Source organism: Daphnia pulex, chromosome 6, assembly GCF_021134715.1.
Source record: "Daphnia pulex isolate KAP4 chromosome 6, ASM2113471v1".
Classification (NCBI taxonomy): domain Eukaryota; kingdom Metazoa; phylum Arthropoda; class Branchiopoda; order Diplostraca; family Daphniidae; genus Daphnia; species Daphnia pulex.
In genome coordinates, this window is record NC_060022.1 from 61846 (window position 1) to 79842 (window position 17997).

The 17997-nt window shown below is 42.1% G+C and overlaps 6 protein-coding genes across 10 annotated transcripts; 4 read left to right on the top strand and 2 right to left on the bottom strand.

Moving 5' to 3' along the window:
• Positions 1 to 144: 144 nt before the first annotated feature.
• On the top strand, positions 145 to 1383 carry LOC124195610 (eukaryotic translation initiation factor 4E type 3-like). The gene is made up of 5 exons (XM_046590101.1): positions 145 to 296; positions 389 to 617; positions 690 to 812; positions 875 to 974; positions 1043 to 1383. Exons 1-5 carry the CDS (start codon positions 145 to 147, stop codon positions 1078 to 1080), a joined length of 642 nt encoding a protein of 213 aa, XP_046446057.1. The 3' UTR covers positions 1081 to 1383.
• Positions 1384 to 2802, bottom strand: LOC124195606 (probable rRNA-processing protein EBP2). The gene is made up of 5 exons (XM_046590099.1): positions 2629 to 2802; positions 2483 to 2566; positions 2109 to 2420; positions 1775 to 2046; positions 1384 to 1705 (listed from the first exon to the last, which is right to left on the bottom strand). The coding sequence occupies exons 1-5, from the start codon at positions 2698 to 2700 to the stop codon at positions 1441 to 1443; spliced, it is 1005 nt and encodes a 334-aa protein (XP_046446055.1). The 5' UTR covers positions 2701 to 2802; the 3' UTR covers positions 1384 to 1440.
• A 151-nt stretch (positions 2803 to 2953) lies between these two features.
• Positions 2954 to 6321, top strand: LOC124195596. 2 transcript variants are annotated; one of them, XM_046590082.1, is made up of 11 exons: positions 2954 to 3443; positions 3619 to 3740; positions 3801 to 3896; positions 3966 to 4121; positions 4193 to 5226; positions 5295 to 5404; positions 5483 to 5651; positions 5756 to 5795; positions 5861 to 5998; positions 6072 to 6175; positions 6235 to 6321. In XM_046590082.1, exons 1-11 carry the CDS (start codon positions 3378 to 3380, stop codon positions 6303 to 6305), a joined length of 2106 nt encoding a protein of 701 aa, XP_046446038.1. In that variant the 5' UTR covers positions 2954 to 3377; the 3' UTR covers positions 6306 to 6321. The 2 variants fall into 2 exon arrangements, with proteins under 2 accessions (XP_046446038.1, XP_046446037.1); XM_046590081.1 differs by having other exon boundaries at positions 3175 to 3443; positions 6069 to 6175.
• Positions 6314 to 8507, bottom strand: LOC124195600 (sorting nexin-7-like). Its single transcript, XM_046590087.1, has 10 exons — positions 8299 to 8507; positions 8071 to 8219; positions 7963 to 7981; positions 7626 to 7901; positions 7365 to 7566; positions 7127 to 7287; positions 6939 to 7064; positions 6735 to 6866; positions 6525 to 6659; positions 6314 to 6459 (listed from the first exon to the last, which is right to left on the bottom strand). The coding sequence occupies exons 1-10, from the start codon at positions 8353 to 8355 to the stop codon at positions 6397 to 6399; spliced, it is 1320 nt and encodes a 439-aa protein (XP_046446043.1). The 5' UTR covers positions 8356 to 8507; the 3' UTR covers positions 6314 to 6396.
• A 21-nt stretch (positions 8508 to 8528) lies between these two features.
• LOC124195595 (PP2C-like domain-containing protein CG9801) lies at positions 8529 to 13173 on the top strand. 3 transcript variants are annotated; one of them, XM_046590078.1, is made up of 8 exons: positions 8529 to 9162; positions 9380 to 9630; positions 9707 to 10213; positions 10985 to 11220; positions 11294 to 11464; positions 11533 to 11779; positions 11852 to 12112; positions 12194 to 13173. In XM_046590078.1, the coding sequence occupies exons 1-8, from the start codon at positions 9014 to 9016 to the stop codon at positions 12598 to 12600; spliced, it is 2229 nt and encodes a 742-aa protein (XP_046446034.1). In that variant the 5' UTR covers positions 8529 to 9013; the 3' UTR covers positions 12601 to 13173. The 3 variants fall into 3 exon arrangements, with proteins under 3 accessions (XP_046446034.1, XP_046446035.1, XP_046446036.1); XM_046590080.1 differs by lacking the exon at positions 9707 to 10213 and having other exon boundaries at positions 8549 to 9162; XM_046590079.1 differs by lacking the exon at positions 9707 to 10213 and having other exon boundaries at positions 8538 to 9162; positions 11533 to 12112.
• A 95-nt stretch (positions 13174 to 13268) lies between these two features.
• Positions 13269 to 17661, top strand: LOC124195598. 2 transcript variants are annotated; one of them, XM_046590084.1, is made up of 8 exons: positions 13269 to 13786; positions 13852 to 14307; positions 14386 to 14917; positions 15863 to 16305; positions 16385 to 16633; positions 16720 to 16887; positions 16994 to 17206; positions 17296 to 17661. In XM_046590084.1, exons 3-8 carry the CDS (start codon positions 14395 to 14397, stop codon positions 17302 to 17304), a joined length of 1605 nt encoding a protein of 534 aa, XP_046446040.1. In that variant the 5' UTR covers positions 13269 to 13786; positions 13852 to 14307; positions 14386 to 14394; the 3' UTR covers positions 17305 to 17661. The 2 variants fall into 2 exon arrangements, with proteins under 2 accessions (XP_046446040.1, XP_046446041.1); XM_046590085.1 differs by having other exon boundaries at positions 14386 to 14914.
• The last annotated feature ends 336 nt before the right edge of the window (positions 17662 to 17997 follow it).

Genomic DNA, 17997 nt, shown 5'->3' on the forward strand with positions numbered 1-17997 from the left:
TCATTCGAGCTGCGTAACGTAATCGTCGGAATCAACAGGAAGATATACAAAACAGACGTTGCTAAGCAGACGAAGCAGACGACGACGCCTTCCGACTTATTACGAAATCTGCTGACACACCAACACACACAGCACAAAAATAATATGTCGAATCCAGTCAACTTGCTTCAAACCGCTAATAATGATTGTAATTTGTCACAATCTCCGGCACTGTCAGCTCACACCATCAGCACCATTCACGACCAGGAATGTAGTGGAACCCCACTGAATACTTCATGGAGTTGGTTTCTGGACAAGTATATTCTAATTTTTGCTGTTCACCCAGCAAACAGCTGCTGCTCAGACTGCACCTATGTTTACTTTGGCTTTTTATATCGACGATTATTAGGACTGTTCGCGGAGTTTCGGCGGCCGAGTACGAGGCCAATCTGAAAAAGATTTACACCTTCTCCAAGGCTGAGACGTTCTGGTCAGTGTACCACAATATTCCTTCCGTTGCAGAGATTCAGATGAGGTACAGCTACCATCTGATGAGGGAAGAAAGACGCCCGCTGTGGGAAGAACCTTACAACCGTAATGGGGGCACCTGGAAGATCAAATGCTTCAAACCTGATACTGTAAGTCTAGACCCTTTTAGCGCTGAAGGCTGGAAATACTAAACAACTTCTTCTTGATTATATTATTGCCAGGTGACAGTCTGGAGGGAACTGCTGTTGGCTGCCATTGGAGAACAATTCTGTGATTATGTGGAACCAGGAGATGATATTTGTGGAGTGTCTGTTTCTGTCAGAGACAGAGATGATATTGTTCAGGTAATATTAGGCTCATTTTCAACTCTGACAAAAATTTAAGTCTCTATCATACATTTTAATAGATATGGAACATAGACAGCACTAAAGCTGACAAAGCCAGGATAATTCAGAAGATTCAAGAGCTTTGTCCCAATATAGAGTTCCAGGCTGTCTTTTACAAGCGTAAGAATGATTTGTTGTTTCTTGAGCTATTGGAACATGTCATTACCTTTTTTTAATTTTTAATTTAGCACACCAAACTCACCATGCTTATGAAGGCGCCAAATAATAATAATAGGGTATACGCTGCCACGTACGCATAAAAATGACGGGAATAAGATTCGTCTAAATAATTTACACCTGTCAAAAAAATCTATCCCCGTATCATTAGTTCTTGTTTTATATTTTGTTTTCAGAGGGAACCAAATAAGGTCGTTCCCATTCAGTAGTTGCGTAATAGGGATAATATTTACCCGCTTTCAGTCGATCTGTTTTATCTTCAAAAAGAAAAAAGAGTATAATACTTGTACATTCAAGAAAACCTGGCCAAATATGTGTAAATACGAATAAAGTACACGCGATAAAAACGTCATTACTGTGTCACATCGTTTAATTCATTGGAAAGCAAGTCGTTTAAACATTTAGTTTTTTAACGTTTACGGGCACCACCACCACCTTTGGCTTTCTTGCCTCCTCCTTGTTTCGCTCGGCCGCCTGGTCCACCTCGTCCTGCTTTGCTGTTTCTGTCGTTGCCGGAATCTTTTTTCATGTTGTTCTTCTTTGAACCGCTTTTTTTGCCACCAAAGCCAAATTTGTTTTCTTTCGACGCGCGTTTATCACCTTTGCCTCCTCTACCCTTCACGGCACCCTTGCCTTTACCCTTGCCTTTGACTGGGCCTTTGCTCATGGGTTGACTATAGAATTAAAAACGACAATTAAATATAGCACAACATTAAAATAATTAAAAATATAGTTGGCATTACAAGACTTTGGATTCGTTCCTTTCCTTCGTCTTTTGCTTGGTGATTTCCACCATGTTTTTCTTCTTGCCGCCGTCATCGTCGAGGAAATCGAGTGAAGCCAATTTGCCTTCGCGGTATTGCTTGACTTTGGAAAGGAGCTCCTTCTTCTCCTTGGCGCGTTGAAGACCAACTTCAATTTGGACTTTTTTACCATATTTCTTGAGCTCTCTGAGTTTTTTAACTTTCTGACATTTTTCCTGGGCCATCTGCTGCGTAAGAACTCGCCTTTTGACCTATCACAAATAATAATGCTGGTATTACAGCTCCTTGACAAAACATTTAACAAAAAAATCACCTTCAACATGTGATCGTCAGATTTTGCCATTTGAGCAAAATAGTCTTCTGGTCTCTTTGTGGGAATTCCTAGTGTTTTGAGTCTGGCAAGCCCTTCAATGATGGCACTCTGTGCTTGGCGGTAAAACAATGTTTCCCTCTGCAGATCATCGACGATTCTGTCCCCAGGAGTTTCAATCTTGTACTGTGGTTCAGTATCCTCTTTGCCATTGAGAATGCTATCGACAATTGGCTCTAGTGATGTGGTCAAGTCAAGTCTTTCAACCCAGTCCAACTTCAGATGTATATCGCTTAGCTTCGAATTCAGCAAGGTCTGAAGAAGATATAAACACATTAGCAAAATGACTCAACTTGAAAAGAAAATGTACGCATTACAGTGTTGTTGGTAAAGGTCCGTGCAACTTCTTCTTTTTGGTTCAATCCGGGTTGCACCTCGCCTCTCTGATAGGCTTCTAGCAGCTGAAAATAACAATTGAATATTGAGCAACACAAAATGGAAAAAAAACGACAAAACTAAATACCTCTTCATCAGAATCAACTTCACTTTCATCGCTATCAGAGCTGGATTCATTGACGGGGAGTTTTCTCTTCATTGTGAATTAATAATTATCAACTCTTTTTTAGGCGTCCTTAACCACGAGTTGACGGCACCGCAATTCTTTCTGGCAGAAAAGCAGACAAATTTCAAGCACGTGTTTATACCTTTATGGAGTCACCCTAGCGGGAAGGCATTGAACCTCTTTGTACGGCAGCGTCTCATGGGGTTAGGCAACCCGTGAAACTGAAAGGAGACGTGGCCTTGAGTTTTTCTTGTTCGACGTAAACAAAGGTTGCCGTTCCCGTCCTTCGATGTTCTGTAGCAAAATACAGATGATAGAGATAGAGAAGAGGAAGAAATATGGTGTTGCTCATTTTCTATCTCGCCAACTAGTGACTGCTGCGTTAACTAGTAAATGTTAGGCCAGTCTCGCGAGTTATTTTAAATGTAGGGGGTGGAGAATCAGGATTTTGGATCCCGTCTACGTAAGCGCTAGTGTCGGCCACATTTTTCGGCTGGTTTTCATCTCTCATCTGTGTAAATCAATCAAATCTATGGATTCTGTTCTATCTTTCCATTATTATTTCCACGTCGGACGTTCGGCTAATTTTGAGTTTGAAATCGTTAAAATGGTTCTGTTGTTTTGTTGTTGTCACTTTTTCTGAAGACAAATTAACGGCGCTTCTATTGTGGCCTTTGGTTGGTTGCTGTTGGTGTCAAAATTCCTAGTAAATGATGTCAAGTTTGCCTAGAAGAAAAGCTGCTGAGAATATTCTTAACAAAATTCACCAAAAGCAGGTATGAATTCCTGTTTCATAAATTTCAACCAATCTAAGTTACTTGTTTATCTGTTTGAGTAAAGACCATGTGGTTTATTGTGAATTTGCTTCGTGTAAATTGTGGTCTTCTTTGTTTCCCCCCAAATCTCCATAATGGCTCATTATCATATTGTTTACACTTTTGCTGTTTTTAGCTGACTGGAAAGTGGGAAAACTACAACTACGGACAGGGTAAAGCTTCACTCTTTGGACGCCTGAATGAAAGGCTAATCTTTCAACTAGACAAAGTAATTCCCATGTCAGCCTTAGAATCAGGGTAAAATCTCTACATTTTTAACTATCACCAAAATCAACTAATATCCGAATTTTTCAACAGACATATTCTTCTTGGGTTTTCAAAATGTGCTCAATTTTTGTTGACATACACACATTCAATGGAGCTGGAAGTAAATCTGCTGACTGTGGTCCACAAGTAAATATTCAACTAAAAATAGCAGCTTTGCACCCTATTGTGTCATCTAACTATTTAAAAACAAAACAGGTACAAGCTACATTGGTGGAATTTTGTGCCTTACAAACAGGCCAGCAAGGTTGCAGAGGTTACTTTGTTCAGCGATCAAGGAGTGTCTCTGGCTCTGCAAATAGTGTTGTGCTATTGGCCAGGTGATTCTACTCGTTTACTAGTCCATGGAAGCAGGTAATCATTTTTTGTTTGTAAAAATTGTTGCTCTTCTCATACTTTATCATTTACATATTTTGGTTCATTAGCATCCGGCCTGAAGGAGAAAGTCGCGAGTGTTATCTAACCGTCACATCAGTGCCATCTGTAAATTGTTCCGATTGCCATCGAATCGCCCAGTCGTTTGAGGATGAGGATTTAGCTGCAAGTTGGGATAGTTGCGTTCGTTTCAGCTGTCTTCGACACGGCTACACAATCCATAGCAATTACTCAACTGTGCCGCCTTACCCGACTTTCATCGGCTCTGTTTCTCTACGTTGCGACGGGACTATAGTGATCAACACGGCAAATTTCTTGCATGTCCTGTCTTTTCAAGTAGAATTTCCGTCGGTTGGCTCTGATGGCGAGCAAGACTTTCTCCTATCCCAGCCATTGGATGATGTGAATCAACAACTCCCAGCCATTCATCCTGAATGGGAGGATGAGTCCGAACGCTCGTATTCTTTTTCTAACGTTCGATCAACTTCCTCAACGTTCAGCGTCACTTCCAATACGCCTAACATGTCGCCCAACTTTACCTCGTCAAGCAATCAACGAAAATCTATAAGTAGTCCTATGCCTCATGGCAACAGCAGCAGTAACCAAGAGTCAGAGTATGATTTCATGGAAGACACCTCAGAACTCCCCCGTGAAACAATCTCCGCATTTCGTAAGCGTCGTCTGGCTGATAAAAAGTACGAGTTTACAGACGAGAATACAGAGAACATCCCTCTGAAAGTAATGAGGAAAAGACGCGATCTCGAACACCAATTACAGCAACAGCAGCAGCAACCCTTTGTAGTCGTCTCGGGTTCCAAAGATGTCAATGAAGATTGGGAATGGAACTTTAGTTGCACAGTTGGTACGAATGACGTGCTCCGACCCTTCAATTCAAACATCCCGACTCCCATCCGGTCTCCTGATTGGGACCGACTTGGCGAACTAGTTGAGGATATCCGGCCGCCTATTGAACCTCAAAGAGAACCTTCAAAGCTGGCTGAGCCGCCAACTTGCGTCGCTCAATTTCAACGAAGATACTTTGAAGTGGACGACGAACTAGTCAGTGTTATTACGGATATTGAAGGTAGATTTGGTGCCATAACTTGATGATAATCTCATATCCTGATTCGTTTTCTTTGTCCGGCTTTCTAGATGATGACCTCAGTAGCAGTACGGGCTATCACAATGCCTTGCCGTTAGAAGTTCACGGAGCTGGATATAATCAAATGGCCATGGTCTCGAACGCTAAAGCCTTTCGACTGGTGCGTTTGTAGCGATTTAACTTGTTAATACTAAATACTTTTATTTTTTAATGGATTTTGTTATATTTAATTCTGCAGAAATTACCTCATGTCTGCGTTAAACAGATGAGCATAGACACTGAACAATTTTGTCATGAAATGGCACAACGACTATGCACTCAAGCGCAAAAGAAATATTGGTTTTGCAGTGATTTCAACGTAGAAATTATCGATTTATGTCTCGAAACAAATGACGTCGTAGCAGCTGGTAAGTGTCTTTTCTCTGCACCAAAAAGCGTGTGGTGGTCATCACTCATTTTATGAGATTGCATGTGACGAATATCAATTATATTGCTATTACTATATTTTCAGCTTATATGCTTGTCGAAGCAGATGTCCCACGGACCAATCAGTAAGTTTTTTTTCTTCCTTTTTTTTGTAAGGCGATTAACGCTAAATCATTTTCCTTCTCTGCAGGAAAATGCAACGATGTTTGTGCCAAGCTAGCGTCTTTTTCGCCTGGAATACGGAAACCGGACAGCATCGAATCATTGATTACGATTTACCCGTTGAGATTGCAACACTTTCTACCCAAAACCAATCGGTTTCTACCAGGTAACTATTTTATTACAAGATAATACTTGACGATTTAACCGATGTGTTATGTCTTTAATCCTTGAATCGATAGATCCGGTTGGCATCCAGCCAAAGATATTGGCCGACGTTTACGGAAAGAACTAATGACTCCAGAAAAACCCGTTTACACTCTGACAAACATCCCCGAACTTACAGGTTTATTTGCAATAATTCATATGTTATTGATTTTATGTTAACTTTCCTTTCCTTTACAGGGCGATCGTTCAATGTAATCTATGATCCATCTCGAACATTCGCTATTGTCTTGTATGACAAGAAATATTAAAACGATTATTATGTTACTAGACTCTTTGTTATTACAATTTTCGATATAACATGTGATACAATAAGGAGGAACGCTGACGTTTAAGGCAAGTTTAAATCTGTGCTTGAGATTCGTTTTTCACTATAGGCAACGCTTTTGACCAAGCATTTAATGACTAAACCAAAATATTTCAAATGTTACTTGAGTGAAGCAATCAACAAATTAGTTACTTTAACATACCTGTTCATACATCTTGATGTGCAAGTCAGCCATTTCTTGTAAAATATTCTTCAGGTCCCGTGACTTGACTTGGTTCCAGCGTTCAAAATCGGCGCGCAAATTTTCGTTAGCACATTCCATTTTATCTCGGCTTACCTAAAATTTAAAAAAATAATTTTCAGTGCTACCACGTACTACCAGACCAGTACCCTCCAAAAATGATATGCTCACCTCGACTTGCACGGCCAGCGTACTAGCGCCGGTCTCTAGCTGTTGCATTCGTTGTTGTTGAACTTGCTCCGGGCTTTTCCACATATTCATCCCGAACATTACGGGATGGTCGCTAAGCGGGGCAGTTTCCAACTGTAAGTATTTACCCATTCCAGATAGCTATATTTCGAGTTGAAGAATAGTTTATAAATCGTATTATTTTACTTGTGTCTGTTCGGCCTTCACACGGCATAACTGTTCCATTTGAACTTCATAATCAATTTGGGCATTATCTCGATTGCGAAGAGAGTCCTTGGCGGCTTCGGTATACAATCCGTACTCATGGAGGGGCTTACAAAATCCAAGTTCAAAGTTAAGCTAGTGCACGTCAAAATAATTTAAAATCCTGTTACCACTGAGAGACTTGGTTTCTGACAGTCAACTAATTTGCGTTGAGCATCAGCGCAAGTAATCGCTGCCTCTCCAATAGCTTGTAATCCCTGAGACAAATTCGGTTCGTAGGCCTGCCATTGGTTGAGAATAGGCTGCACCATTTGTAAATCCTGTAGGTAGGCTTTTCGAATTTTGGAAACGTAAAAAAAGCATAGTTCATTAACTGAGATTACGAAAATAAATTGAAAGCAGTAATACCTGTACGCTCTTTCTGGATTCTCTGACCAATCTTTTCCATAGTGCGAATCTTCTCCGACAATTTGTCGACATATTCACTCATCTTTTCAAATTCTACTGTTCTTCCTTTAGCGACATAAGACGAAGCCATATTTTGTAGAGACTCACTCATTTTGCCAAACAGCCCAAAACCAGCGAATGACTTTTTGAATGTAGAAAACTCCTAACAGATAACAGTTGGTTTTTAAGTTGTGTGATTCGCATTTCAAAATATAGACTTACCACTGGAGTGTCAATCAGGAATGCTTCAAACTTTTTGTCGCAGCTCAAAACGGGATGATCTGCAAGACGATTAAGGAATCTGTGAAGTAGTTGCATTCTTGAAGTGATGAAATCGCGATCATATCTGTCGATCTGTTCAAACAAGGAGTGCTTCTCAGGAAGTGGAGGTACTATAAGTGTTGGATAGCACAATGAAAGTTGGTTTCTGAGCCACTCAAAGTCGGAATATCGACGGCGAACCACATAGTTTTGCTTTTCAAATTCAATCCGACTAGTCTATGAAAAAGAAACCAAAATTAACCAAAAACAATAGACCAAAAGAAAAAGAAAAACTTACCTTTGTAGAGACTTGGTAACTACATGGCATTTTTTAATAGTTTTTCCAATATCACATTAATTTTACTGATTTTATTATGAACATTATAATTATTACTTTATTAGTTACCTAATGTAAGTTTCAAATGGTGTAACATGTTTCTGAGGCTGGTCTAACAGAACCTGCAAATCACGAAGATCATTTTGATTGAATGTGCCCTTCATTAGATCTCCAGCATTCTCGATCTCCGTCAAGGCTTCAATCGTATTGGAGTTTCTCTACCAAAAAATAAAATTAAAAAAACAAGTAATCTTTACTAATTTGTTAACAATAAATATATAAGTGTTGTAAACATACCATTCTATCTGTATGATCTACATAATCTCCCTCTAAATTGTCTGAACCTGCTGACATTTTGTTTCGTCTCTCAGATACTTTTCCAAAGTGAACTTTTCCAGGAACAAAGTAGGAGTTATACACTGATTAGATTTCGTACAATTTGTGTTTCTCAACTTGGATTACAGGTTGGAGGTTGACATATGTCAGCTGCTTTTTCGGGTGCTGACTTGTTCATTTCGCCATCTAGAGGCAACAGCCTTGACGAGCTTCGTATTGTGACTTGTAGGTGGCAGTGCGGACGCGTATTCCCAGAAAAAAACAAATTTCCCACTCCCCATAGAACCGAAAATCCCGAACCACGAGAGACAAAAAAATCTCGTGAAGAAAACAGACGTAACCCAGCAACGGTCAAGGGAACAGCAAACCTTCATACCTCATCGCGTAATTCATTCTACTAAGTTGTAAACAAACCCAGTTATGTTTAAGGTGCAAGGACAAGATAGTGGTGTCTTGGAAACGTAAACATGATATTGGCCGTTTTTTGTTTTAACAGTGTGTCGAATCGATTCCAACGTGCCACTCCTATCAGAGTTGATAAGTTTCTCTTTTAGACCAGTGAATCCAAATGAAAGTTTCCGTTCCCCACGTAACGTTGAAACTATTCGAGACTGGAAGATTTTTACCCTATTGTTCAACTTGACCTCATTTTATTACCAACAAAAGAACATAAACCATGCCATCCATCAAACAAAAATTTGCTGGATTCTTTCGACAAATCTCCAATTCTGGAGGTGGAGAATGTTTAGAAAATGCTAACCAAATCAAACCCATTCATCCTTCTGACAGCAATAGTGGTTGCTTTATACATCGATACCTCAACGGGTAAGGTTTCCCCAACTTGACACTTTATTTGTTTTTTTTTTTGAAATTCTGAATTTAATGTTTTATAATTGAGCATTGGCCTTGAGGGCAAACCCACTTTCCAATCATTAGCATAGAAAACAATGTTGTTTTTTCTGCATTAGCTATTGTCTGTATTCTGGAAATGTGCCACGTGTAAATGTATGTAATTATTTATTCCTTTTTCCATCCATTACAGAGAAACTCGTTTGAAACAGCCTGACATTTTGTTTGGCAGGACAGGACAGGAACTTCCTTGTTTACGGTTGTGCACACTTCAAGGTGAAATAATAGCCACACACACAGGTCCAGATGGAGGATTGACAACCGTCAATCGAGGACAACGAGGCCACGTGACCAGCCAAGATCCCGATGTTTCTTACATCGACAGCGAGGACGATGTAGGATCTCCTCCCACGACAAATAGTTCAGAACCTACCTCAAACAGCGGTAAGTTTTTCTTGTCATAACATGTAATATTAGTTGAGAGACATGTTGTTGGAAAATCGTGCCGACTTGTTGTTAGCTGGGCGAAGCCGAAGTGCTGAATTGGTGACTATTCGTGCCATGGGTCAGACCTTCCTGGTACGGAATCACCTGCCTCCAACACCACCACCACCCCAACCACCGAGACAATTCATTCCTACTCTTTCATCACCTCCCACGTCACCTAACGTTGCGATGGCAACGCCCGTTGACCCTCAAAACATCGACCATACTCGATTGTCGGATGACGATGACGATGAATTATCCACCGTCTGCGAAGATCCATCCCAACCCACGTCCAGTCCTTGTTCCTCTACCTCGCCTCCCATAATCACCAGCGCCTCCACATGCGCCGACCAATCGGACGACTATCAGGATTTCTTGTCTAAATTTGGCATCTTGAGCCTTCCGCTTCATCCGTCGCTTGATCGTCACTCGGTGGTTCAGATCGACTCACCTGACGATACACTCATCTCTGGCTCTTTGAGTCCCTTTCTCGATCAACTTGATCCCCTTCTTACGCCGGATGTGCCGCCGTCCGTCGGTGGTAAGTGTTCGAACATCCTTCCTTTTCCCCCCCACCAACCGACCTCTTTTCACCCATCCATCTGTGCAGTTGATGTCGATGTCGTGACTGAAAGACGCAGCCGTTATTTATTTTTTTCCTCTTTTGTTTGACTACCGACGTGATATTATTATTACAACCATTTTATGCCTACACCAAGTTGAGTTGATTGAACAGACACCATAAAAAGCCAACGACGGGGGCTTCCGACATAACGAGCGTTCCCGGTCTAATGATGTGTATAAGGCGTGGTTTGTGGGTCGCTTTTGATAGTTTTGACACATTTTATCCGTATGCTTTTTTTCTCTTTTTTCTCCAACGCTATGACGTCATTGGCCAGTGAGGGAATCGTGTTAGTATGATACGGGTCACATGACTCTTGCCTAGTTTTGACAGTGCCACATGGCACTTGCATGGCTTCCTATAACGGCTGGCGACGACTCCTTTTTCTTCTATTTTCATTCTGATCGATCTGTCTCCGATTTCCGCTCGCTGTGTTCATGTGACATGCACCACCTGAATGCGACCACTTGCATGCTAAGCTGTTAGGAGGGGACGTAAATTACCGGAAGAATCTATACAGTCCTGCTGAACACAATGGGGCGTCGACGCCCATATGACTGTAACGGAATCATAGTTGGCTTGGTGTTTTGACGGCCCTAATTTTTTATTTATTTAACATTACGTCACACTTCTTCCAAGAAGAATAGCTCTTTTGTATTGACTACTAACGTTGATTTATAAATGACACAGTAAGCGCTGCTGGCCAGTCGGAACCGCTGTCGGACCAATATCTTGCCAACCAAGAAGAATCGTTAGCCAAAGAACCTGAGCCACCAGCCACTACCACAGAGGCTACAGAGCCCGAAATTGAGATTGCAGGCGTCGTGAATTGGAACAGGCCAAGCGGGATCGCATTTGGAGCAGCCACGTCGCTCTACGAACGGCATCCCGTCTCTGGGGAAACGGCTGGCAATCCACTGGCAGATGTAAGCCACAACACTTTTCTAAATGAACTTTCCCCCCTGGCCGTTCATATTGATTATTCATTTTCCCTTTTAGGCATTCGCCATCGTGACACGCTCTAACAACGCCCTGCTGTGCCTGGCCGATGGAGTCAATTGGGGTGAGAGAGCTGCGCTGGCTGCTCGCAGTGCAATTCACGGTGCTATGGATTATCTGAATCGAGCTCTCTTTACTTCCACCACAAACAGCCGCCAGTTAACCACCAGCGTAAGTTATAATGAGGCTGGCCGAATAAGTACATGTTCTTCTTAACTCGTGCCTATTGTTTATTGCAGGATGTCTTCTTATCGCTGCTGCGCTCATTTCACGCGGCTCACAGCATGATCTTGCAGGAGGGCGGATTATTGACTACTCTGACAGCCGCTGTAGTAGCTCAAATGGACCAGTCTAGCTTACAAAATGCTCTTTACACGGGCTCGGATAATAGCAACAGCGCTAAATTCGCTGTATGTGTATGCAATGTGGGCGATTCGTTGGCTTACGTCTACAGTCCCAAACATGGCGTCAGAGAGATAACGCACGGTAATAATTTAGTGCTCATCAATCTGTCAACACTATCCAGTCACTCTAGTGCTGCTCATTCTTCTTCTCTAGGCTCACACGACGTTCAATCCATGCGAGACATGAGGGATGCTTTGGGAGCCTTGGGACCAGTGGACGGGCAGAATCCGGAGCTCAATAATTTGACGTGTTCTATGACAGTGATTGAAGAAGGAGACATTGTTTTTCTGACGTCAGACGGCATTTCGGACAATTTCGATCCGGTTGTGGGGAAATTTGTTGTTGCCCGGAAGCCGGATAAAATTGTTCCACTGCCGAATGGTGCCAAACAAACCGCTAAACCGCCAAATAGAAGTACGTATACATTACATTTTTACAGCTATTCCCTACGTTTCTATACTAAAATAAAAAGAATGTTTACTTGGAAAAAAACAGATTTACCAACAGTCGAAGCATTCCAAAGACATGAACTCACCCTGCTGCGGATGGAGGACATATTGCGCAACGGTATGATGCCGACCAACGACAACGGGAATCACCTGAAAGCCCAACAGCTGTGCGAGGATCTAGTCGATTTCGCCACTCGTCTGACGACGGCCAAGCGGCGGCTGCTGGAAGATCTCGAGCTCTACGTGGACCAAGATGGCAAAACACTGGATGCCGAGGAGCAGAAAATTCGACGGCGTAAAATCTGCGAGCGTTTGGCGATGATTCCCGGCAAGCTGGATCACGCCACCTGCGTGGCCTACGAAGCTCGAATTCAACCGGTTACCGGTACGGAAGCGGATGCCTTGACCCATCAAATGGTGGCCAGCTATCCCTTCCGTGAATCGTCCATTTAGAAGAAGTGAGGTCCCTCCGGGCTCAATGCCGAGCATGAAATGTAATTTGGAACCCCAAGTGATCGCGTGCCCCGCCATATAACGGACCCTTGCCGCCCACCTTAACCGGTTACTACACTCTAATTTATCCTAACAATTCTTTTAACCATATTTTAACCATTACTGGTATATGCCACTTCTTTATAGTATTCATTTTTTAAAAGTTATCTATTCACAGTGGGGTCATTCTTTAACGTCCATTTCCCTTATATCGTGACTCGTGTGGGTGAACGATCAAGGGGAAAAAAATGACACCACTAAATCACTGTCGCCCAAATTCTTTTTCTTTTACCTGTAGTTGACGCTGTAGCCTTTAAAAGACAATTCAAAGATAATCAATGGCGATATGCGTCGCTACCGCTTGCACAATCTAACCGATTGGTAAAAATTCATTTCCTTCTTTTTTTATTAGACTCTGCAGTATTTGAACCGAACATCTGGTCGCTTTTTATTTTTTTCAAAATTCTGCTGGCTGAATGATTTTTGAATGTTTGTAAATACACCTAGCGCAGTCTTTCGCTATTTACAATCATACGAAATTTGGGAAATTCTCGCTTAAGGTTTAGCGTCTTTTTCTCCGTATGTTTTTGATCACGAGATTGAAAATGCTTCAGGTTAAGAATGCGTCTATTTTCTGGGGGGAATAACTCACGCACCAAGGATCGATGGTATACACCGTATGCGTGCAACTTTCCTTTGATTCGTCGAATTGAGCGAGTTAAATTTATGGGTTAGCGCCAATGGCTGCAATTCTTTATTGTGTCATATTCCTTGGGTTTCTTCCTTTTGAAAATACTCGGAAGTAAAAAAGCCATTCGACCTCGTTCCCTTTTGTTTGACCGAGAGTCCCTTATATTCGCCTTTTTTTTTCTTGGGAACCCTAGTGCTCGATCACCTACCAAAAGTTTCACATGCTACTCGCTATGGACGAGTCACGCGGGACTTTTGTGTGCACGACCAATGCCCCAAAAGTATGTATATGTGTGTGGAAACGTTCCGGTACTTCCTCTACTTATACTTTATAAGTACTGGAATGAGAAAAGAAAAGAAAAAAGCAATTTAAAGTGGAATCGGAACCAAGAAAAATTGTAATAATAAGTCGCCCAATTGGATTCGATGGCACGAAGAACTCGCTGACCTTATTTCGGTATTACAACTATTCCATCTTTATAATTGATTTTTTTTTTTTGTAATAACTTTTATTTGTTTTAGCATTTCAAGTTATGACATTTCTCAATGAGTTGATCCCTGTTGATGGAGCAGAAATTGGAGACCGTACAAACTTTGGTACGTCGAACAAAGGGTTAAAAAGTTGGGTTTTTCTTTTGAATTGCAAGTTGGCCCGCGCATATCCGTCTTTATGTTCGTGATCCATCTGAACTATATGGATGGGTTAAGACATATGCAAGAAAAAGAAAAGTAATGCACCTATTGTACATACGTGAAAAGAGCTGGGAAGGGCGGCGCAACTCCGCCGCGTCGGCCAACCTCCCTGAACTGTAGTAGCCTATGTCCGGTTACGTTAACGTTCCTAACTCTGCGCTCTATCGTGCCATCCTCGTGAAACGGAAATAAGAACTGAGCGACTAACTTTCCTACCTGACAGTCGGTAGTTTGCTTACCAACAAACTCAGGTGTGGTGTGTGTTCCCCAAAGCAACTCCAAACGGTGAGTTCATTTGATTTCAATTCTCTCTCTCTAAATTGACTAAAAACATTTTTTTTTCATGCTCTGTCAAGCGTGTAGGTGTATTAGATGGTTGGATTAAGTGATGTAAATAAGGCGGAAGCAGGAAGCAACATCCGGAACCGAACGAGCCGACTGAACCGGTCGTCGGAAGCCATGAAATCAGCCAAAGAGAACGGAGGCTACGATTCGAGCGGAGGTGGTGGTCCGACGAATCACATCAAGAGGGGAACTGCGACGGTGCACGAATTGCAAGACCAGCACGTCGTCAGTATGGAGGAATCGCTTCTGGCGAATAACCGTTGCGTCGAGCAGCTCATGCTGGAAGACAGCAGCAGCAGCACGCAGAGCAACCCGGTCGATCCTTACGAGATGATGATCCAACAGCAACCCTCGCCGCATCGCACACCTCGGCAGCATCAGACGTTGCATCAAAAGCCTCCACATCACGTGGTGCCCATTACCAACCGCAAACTGGAAGAAAGTAAAGAGACCTCCTCGCCGAAGCGATGGGGAAAGAATATTGAAGAGAGCATCAGCGGCATTCTCAAAAGACTGGATCAATTGGCCGCCGATCATGAGCAGCATGGAGGTAAGTTGTTTTTTCGTTTTTCATTTATAACATCACTTGTTTTTTTTTTTTAAGCCATCGCCTTGGCAACCCTAATTTGACTAGAAATTAAGGAGTACTAAACCTTGTTATATTCTGATTAGTCGGGTCGTCGTTCATTTGCATTTTACTACACGACATGTTTATTATTTTAGATGCGATTATTATTTTTTTTTTCTGAAATGAGACGCGTATGGGTTAGTATTTTATTAGAGTAATTATTTGATGGCTGTGCGTGAGTTATTTAATAGGCCTAAAACCTCTCAGTTAATTGCAGACGAAGCGATGGGCTACAGTACCAAAAGTACCGGTCGGTAGTATAAACACAACCCGGGGTTCAGGGACGTTTGACTAAGTAACAAAGAAAAGTAATCAAATGAAACAGTCGTTCAAATACCAGCAGCAGGACTTACTTGTTTGATTAGTATTGCTACGCTCCATACCATCCAAGTAAACAAACAAAACAAAGTATAGTTAAAACTACCCACTGCGATATAGTACCGAATCAACCGATGTTGTGCCATATCCCTGGAGAACCCAGCACTGGCTAAATTATATTAGCGTTTTAGTGGAGTGAAGCACGGCAGTCGTAAACTCACCCGCGACGTTTCACAGATGCCAACTCTTGTAATGAATAATCAATAACCCGTATGGATGTGTATACAATTCTCATAAAAAAATCCTAAATTATCATAGCTGGACCTCCGTTCTTCCAAACTATTAAGTCTTTTAATACGTCTGTGTTTTATCGTCATTTTCTGTGTTATACGACCTACTGCTGCCGTGACGAATTTTCATGCTTGACTCTCGTGCACTCGAGTCGTTTACGTATAGCGATTTGTTTAGATGGGCTTGTAAGACCCATGACATAAGACCCTTTCATGTCCGTATTCACATTATGAGTCAAAACAATGTCTTTTCCAATAGATGTAGGCAAGAAGAATGCTTTGATTGCACCCCAAGTACGAGCTGGACAAATCACGACTCACAAGGATCTGACTAGCGAACGACTGCAAAACACTAAAGAAAAAGATCGGATGGCCAAGCGGATTGAAGAACTGGAAAAGATAGTTGAACGATTGACAAATGAGAATCGACAGTGGAAAACACGTTTAGAAGACCTGATGGTTGAAAATCGACATTTGCAGCTGGTCAAGTATCCAGCTGATGAACTCAAATCTCGCTCGTCAGTTCTCCTGGCTGACATTAAGGGACGCCCTTCCGTCGTCCTAGCAGATCAAACGGGCAAACGAAACGATGCAGCGTGGATGTCACTGTGGAATGTTTTACCTCACGTTGGAGTTCCCAACGGTATTGAAGCCAACAGCTTCCAGCCACCGCATCCGGAAATATTACTCCGTTGTTTGCAAGTAAGCCAACCAAGCTGGATCCCTAGATGAGCTATTTCCGTCCGGAATTTGACGTTTTCCTTCTCTGCTTTTTCAACAGATTAATTTACAGCACAAGAAGAAAGCCATGGAAAGGACTAAGCGCTTGCTAGTGGATCGCAATATAGACATTGCTCTGATTCAGGAGCCATATGCTCTGGGAACTGGCGCTCCTGAAATGTATGGCGTCCCACCCGGTTACACTGCCTATCACAATTTAACGGAGCATCATACATCTGGGGCGGCCGTCATCGCCAAAAACACGCTGCGAGCCAAAATGTGCAGTTACAGTCGTAACGATATCGCCGGGGTAAGAGATGTGTCTAACTAGAGGATCAATAGGGTGCTGCGCGTCGCATTCAAAGCGATCATTTATTACGGCCGTAATTCCGACAGATTCAATTGAGATCGGGCAATAAAACATACCACTTTTACTCGGTGTTCTGCCGACCAAGTTCGTTGAATCTCAGCTCGACGTTGCTGCCGCTTTTGGACCAAGCGCCTCCCACTTTGGTTATCGGGATGGATGCCAGCGCCAAGCACCCGAAATGGAACAACGGAATGGTATGTCACACAGCGAATGATAGATCCACCGGCGCAAAAGACAGAAAAACAAAATAAATCTGCCGCGTAGACGTGTAAAATAAATAAAAGCTATATAACGTTACAGGTCTATCGAAAGATTGATCAACGCGGACGAGAACTGGAACGACTGTTGGATCAATACGACATGCATCTAGCCAGTCCGCCGCTCTACAAACTGAAATACATACCGGAAAATTATACATTCATCGATGTCACACTAGGCGGAGAAAACATTCAGTTTCACGACTGGAAATTTTGGGAAGACTCTCTGTCAGATCACCCTTACGTTTTCTTTCAGGTAATAATTGCTCATCATTTTGGCAATGCGCCTAATTCAGGATCAAATTAGCTTTGCGTCTATATCTATATTTTTCTTGTCTCCTGCAGGTCGAGTAAAGATAAATCCATCCAAGCATTCAGAGTCGTTTATGCACATACCTTTTCCACCATTGAATCAAGTTTGAAAATAACACTATATATATTATTGATGTGTAGCAAACTGGTAGTTTGTCATCGGATCTCTAAAACTTGGTTTTGACCTAAATTCAACTTTAGATTGAAAAAGTAAGTATTTCATCCTTTTTCCCTTTTCCGCAGCAGCACAACGCCCTTCTAATAAAAATCGAGATAACGGATGTTCATTAATATTGTCATGGGTTGTTTTCATGTTCAATTGCGATGTAAGGCTAAACTTTTACATCGTGTTCCATAATCGATGTAAATATGTTGTGAATACACGTTTTGGCATTGAAATGGTTAATTTTTTATTTGCTTACGTCAACCCTACGATAAAAATAATATTGTTTAGTGATTACGTTAATCCCTTGGACATGCGGTTGGGTCGGCCAATTTAGTCGACAACAGCACCCCTACTTTTTTACGTTGCCAAACAAAGCTGAATCCTATCCTATCAAAACCTAACCTAACCTAACCTAACCTAACCTAACCTAACCTAACCTAACCTAACCTAACCTAACCTAACCTAACCTAACCTAACCTAACCTAACCTAACCTAACCTAACGATTCAACCATGTTTGCTAATTAAATACACAACCGGTGGGGGCTGTTGTCGGGGGGGGGGGGGGACA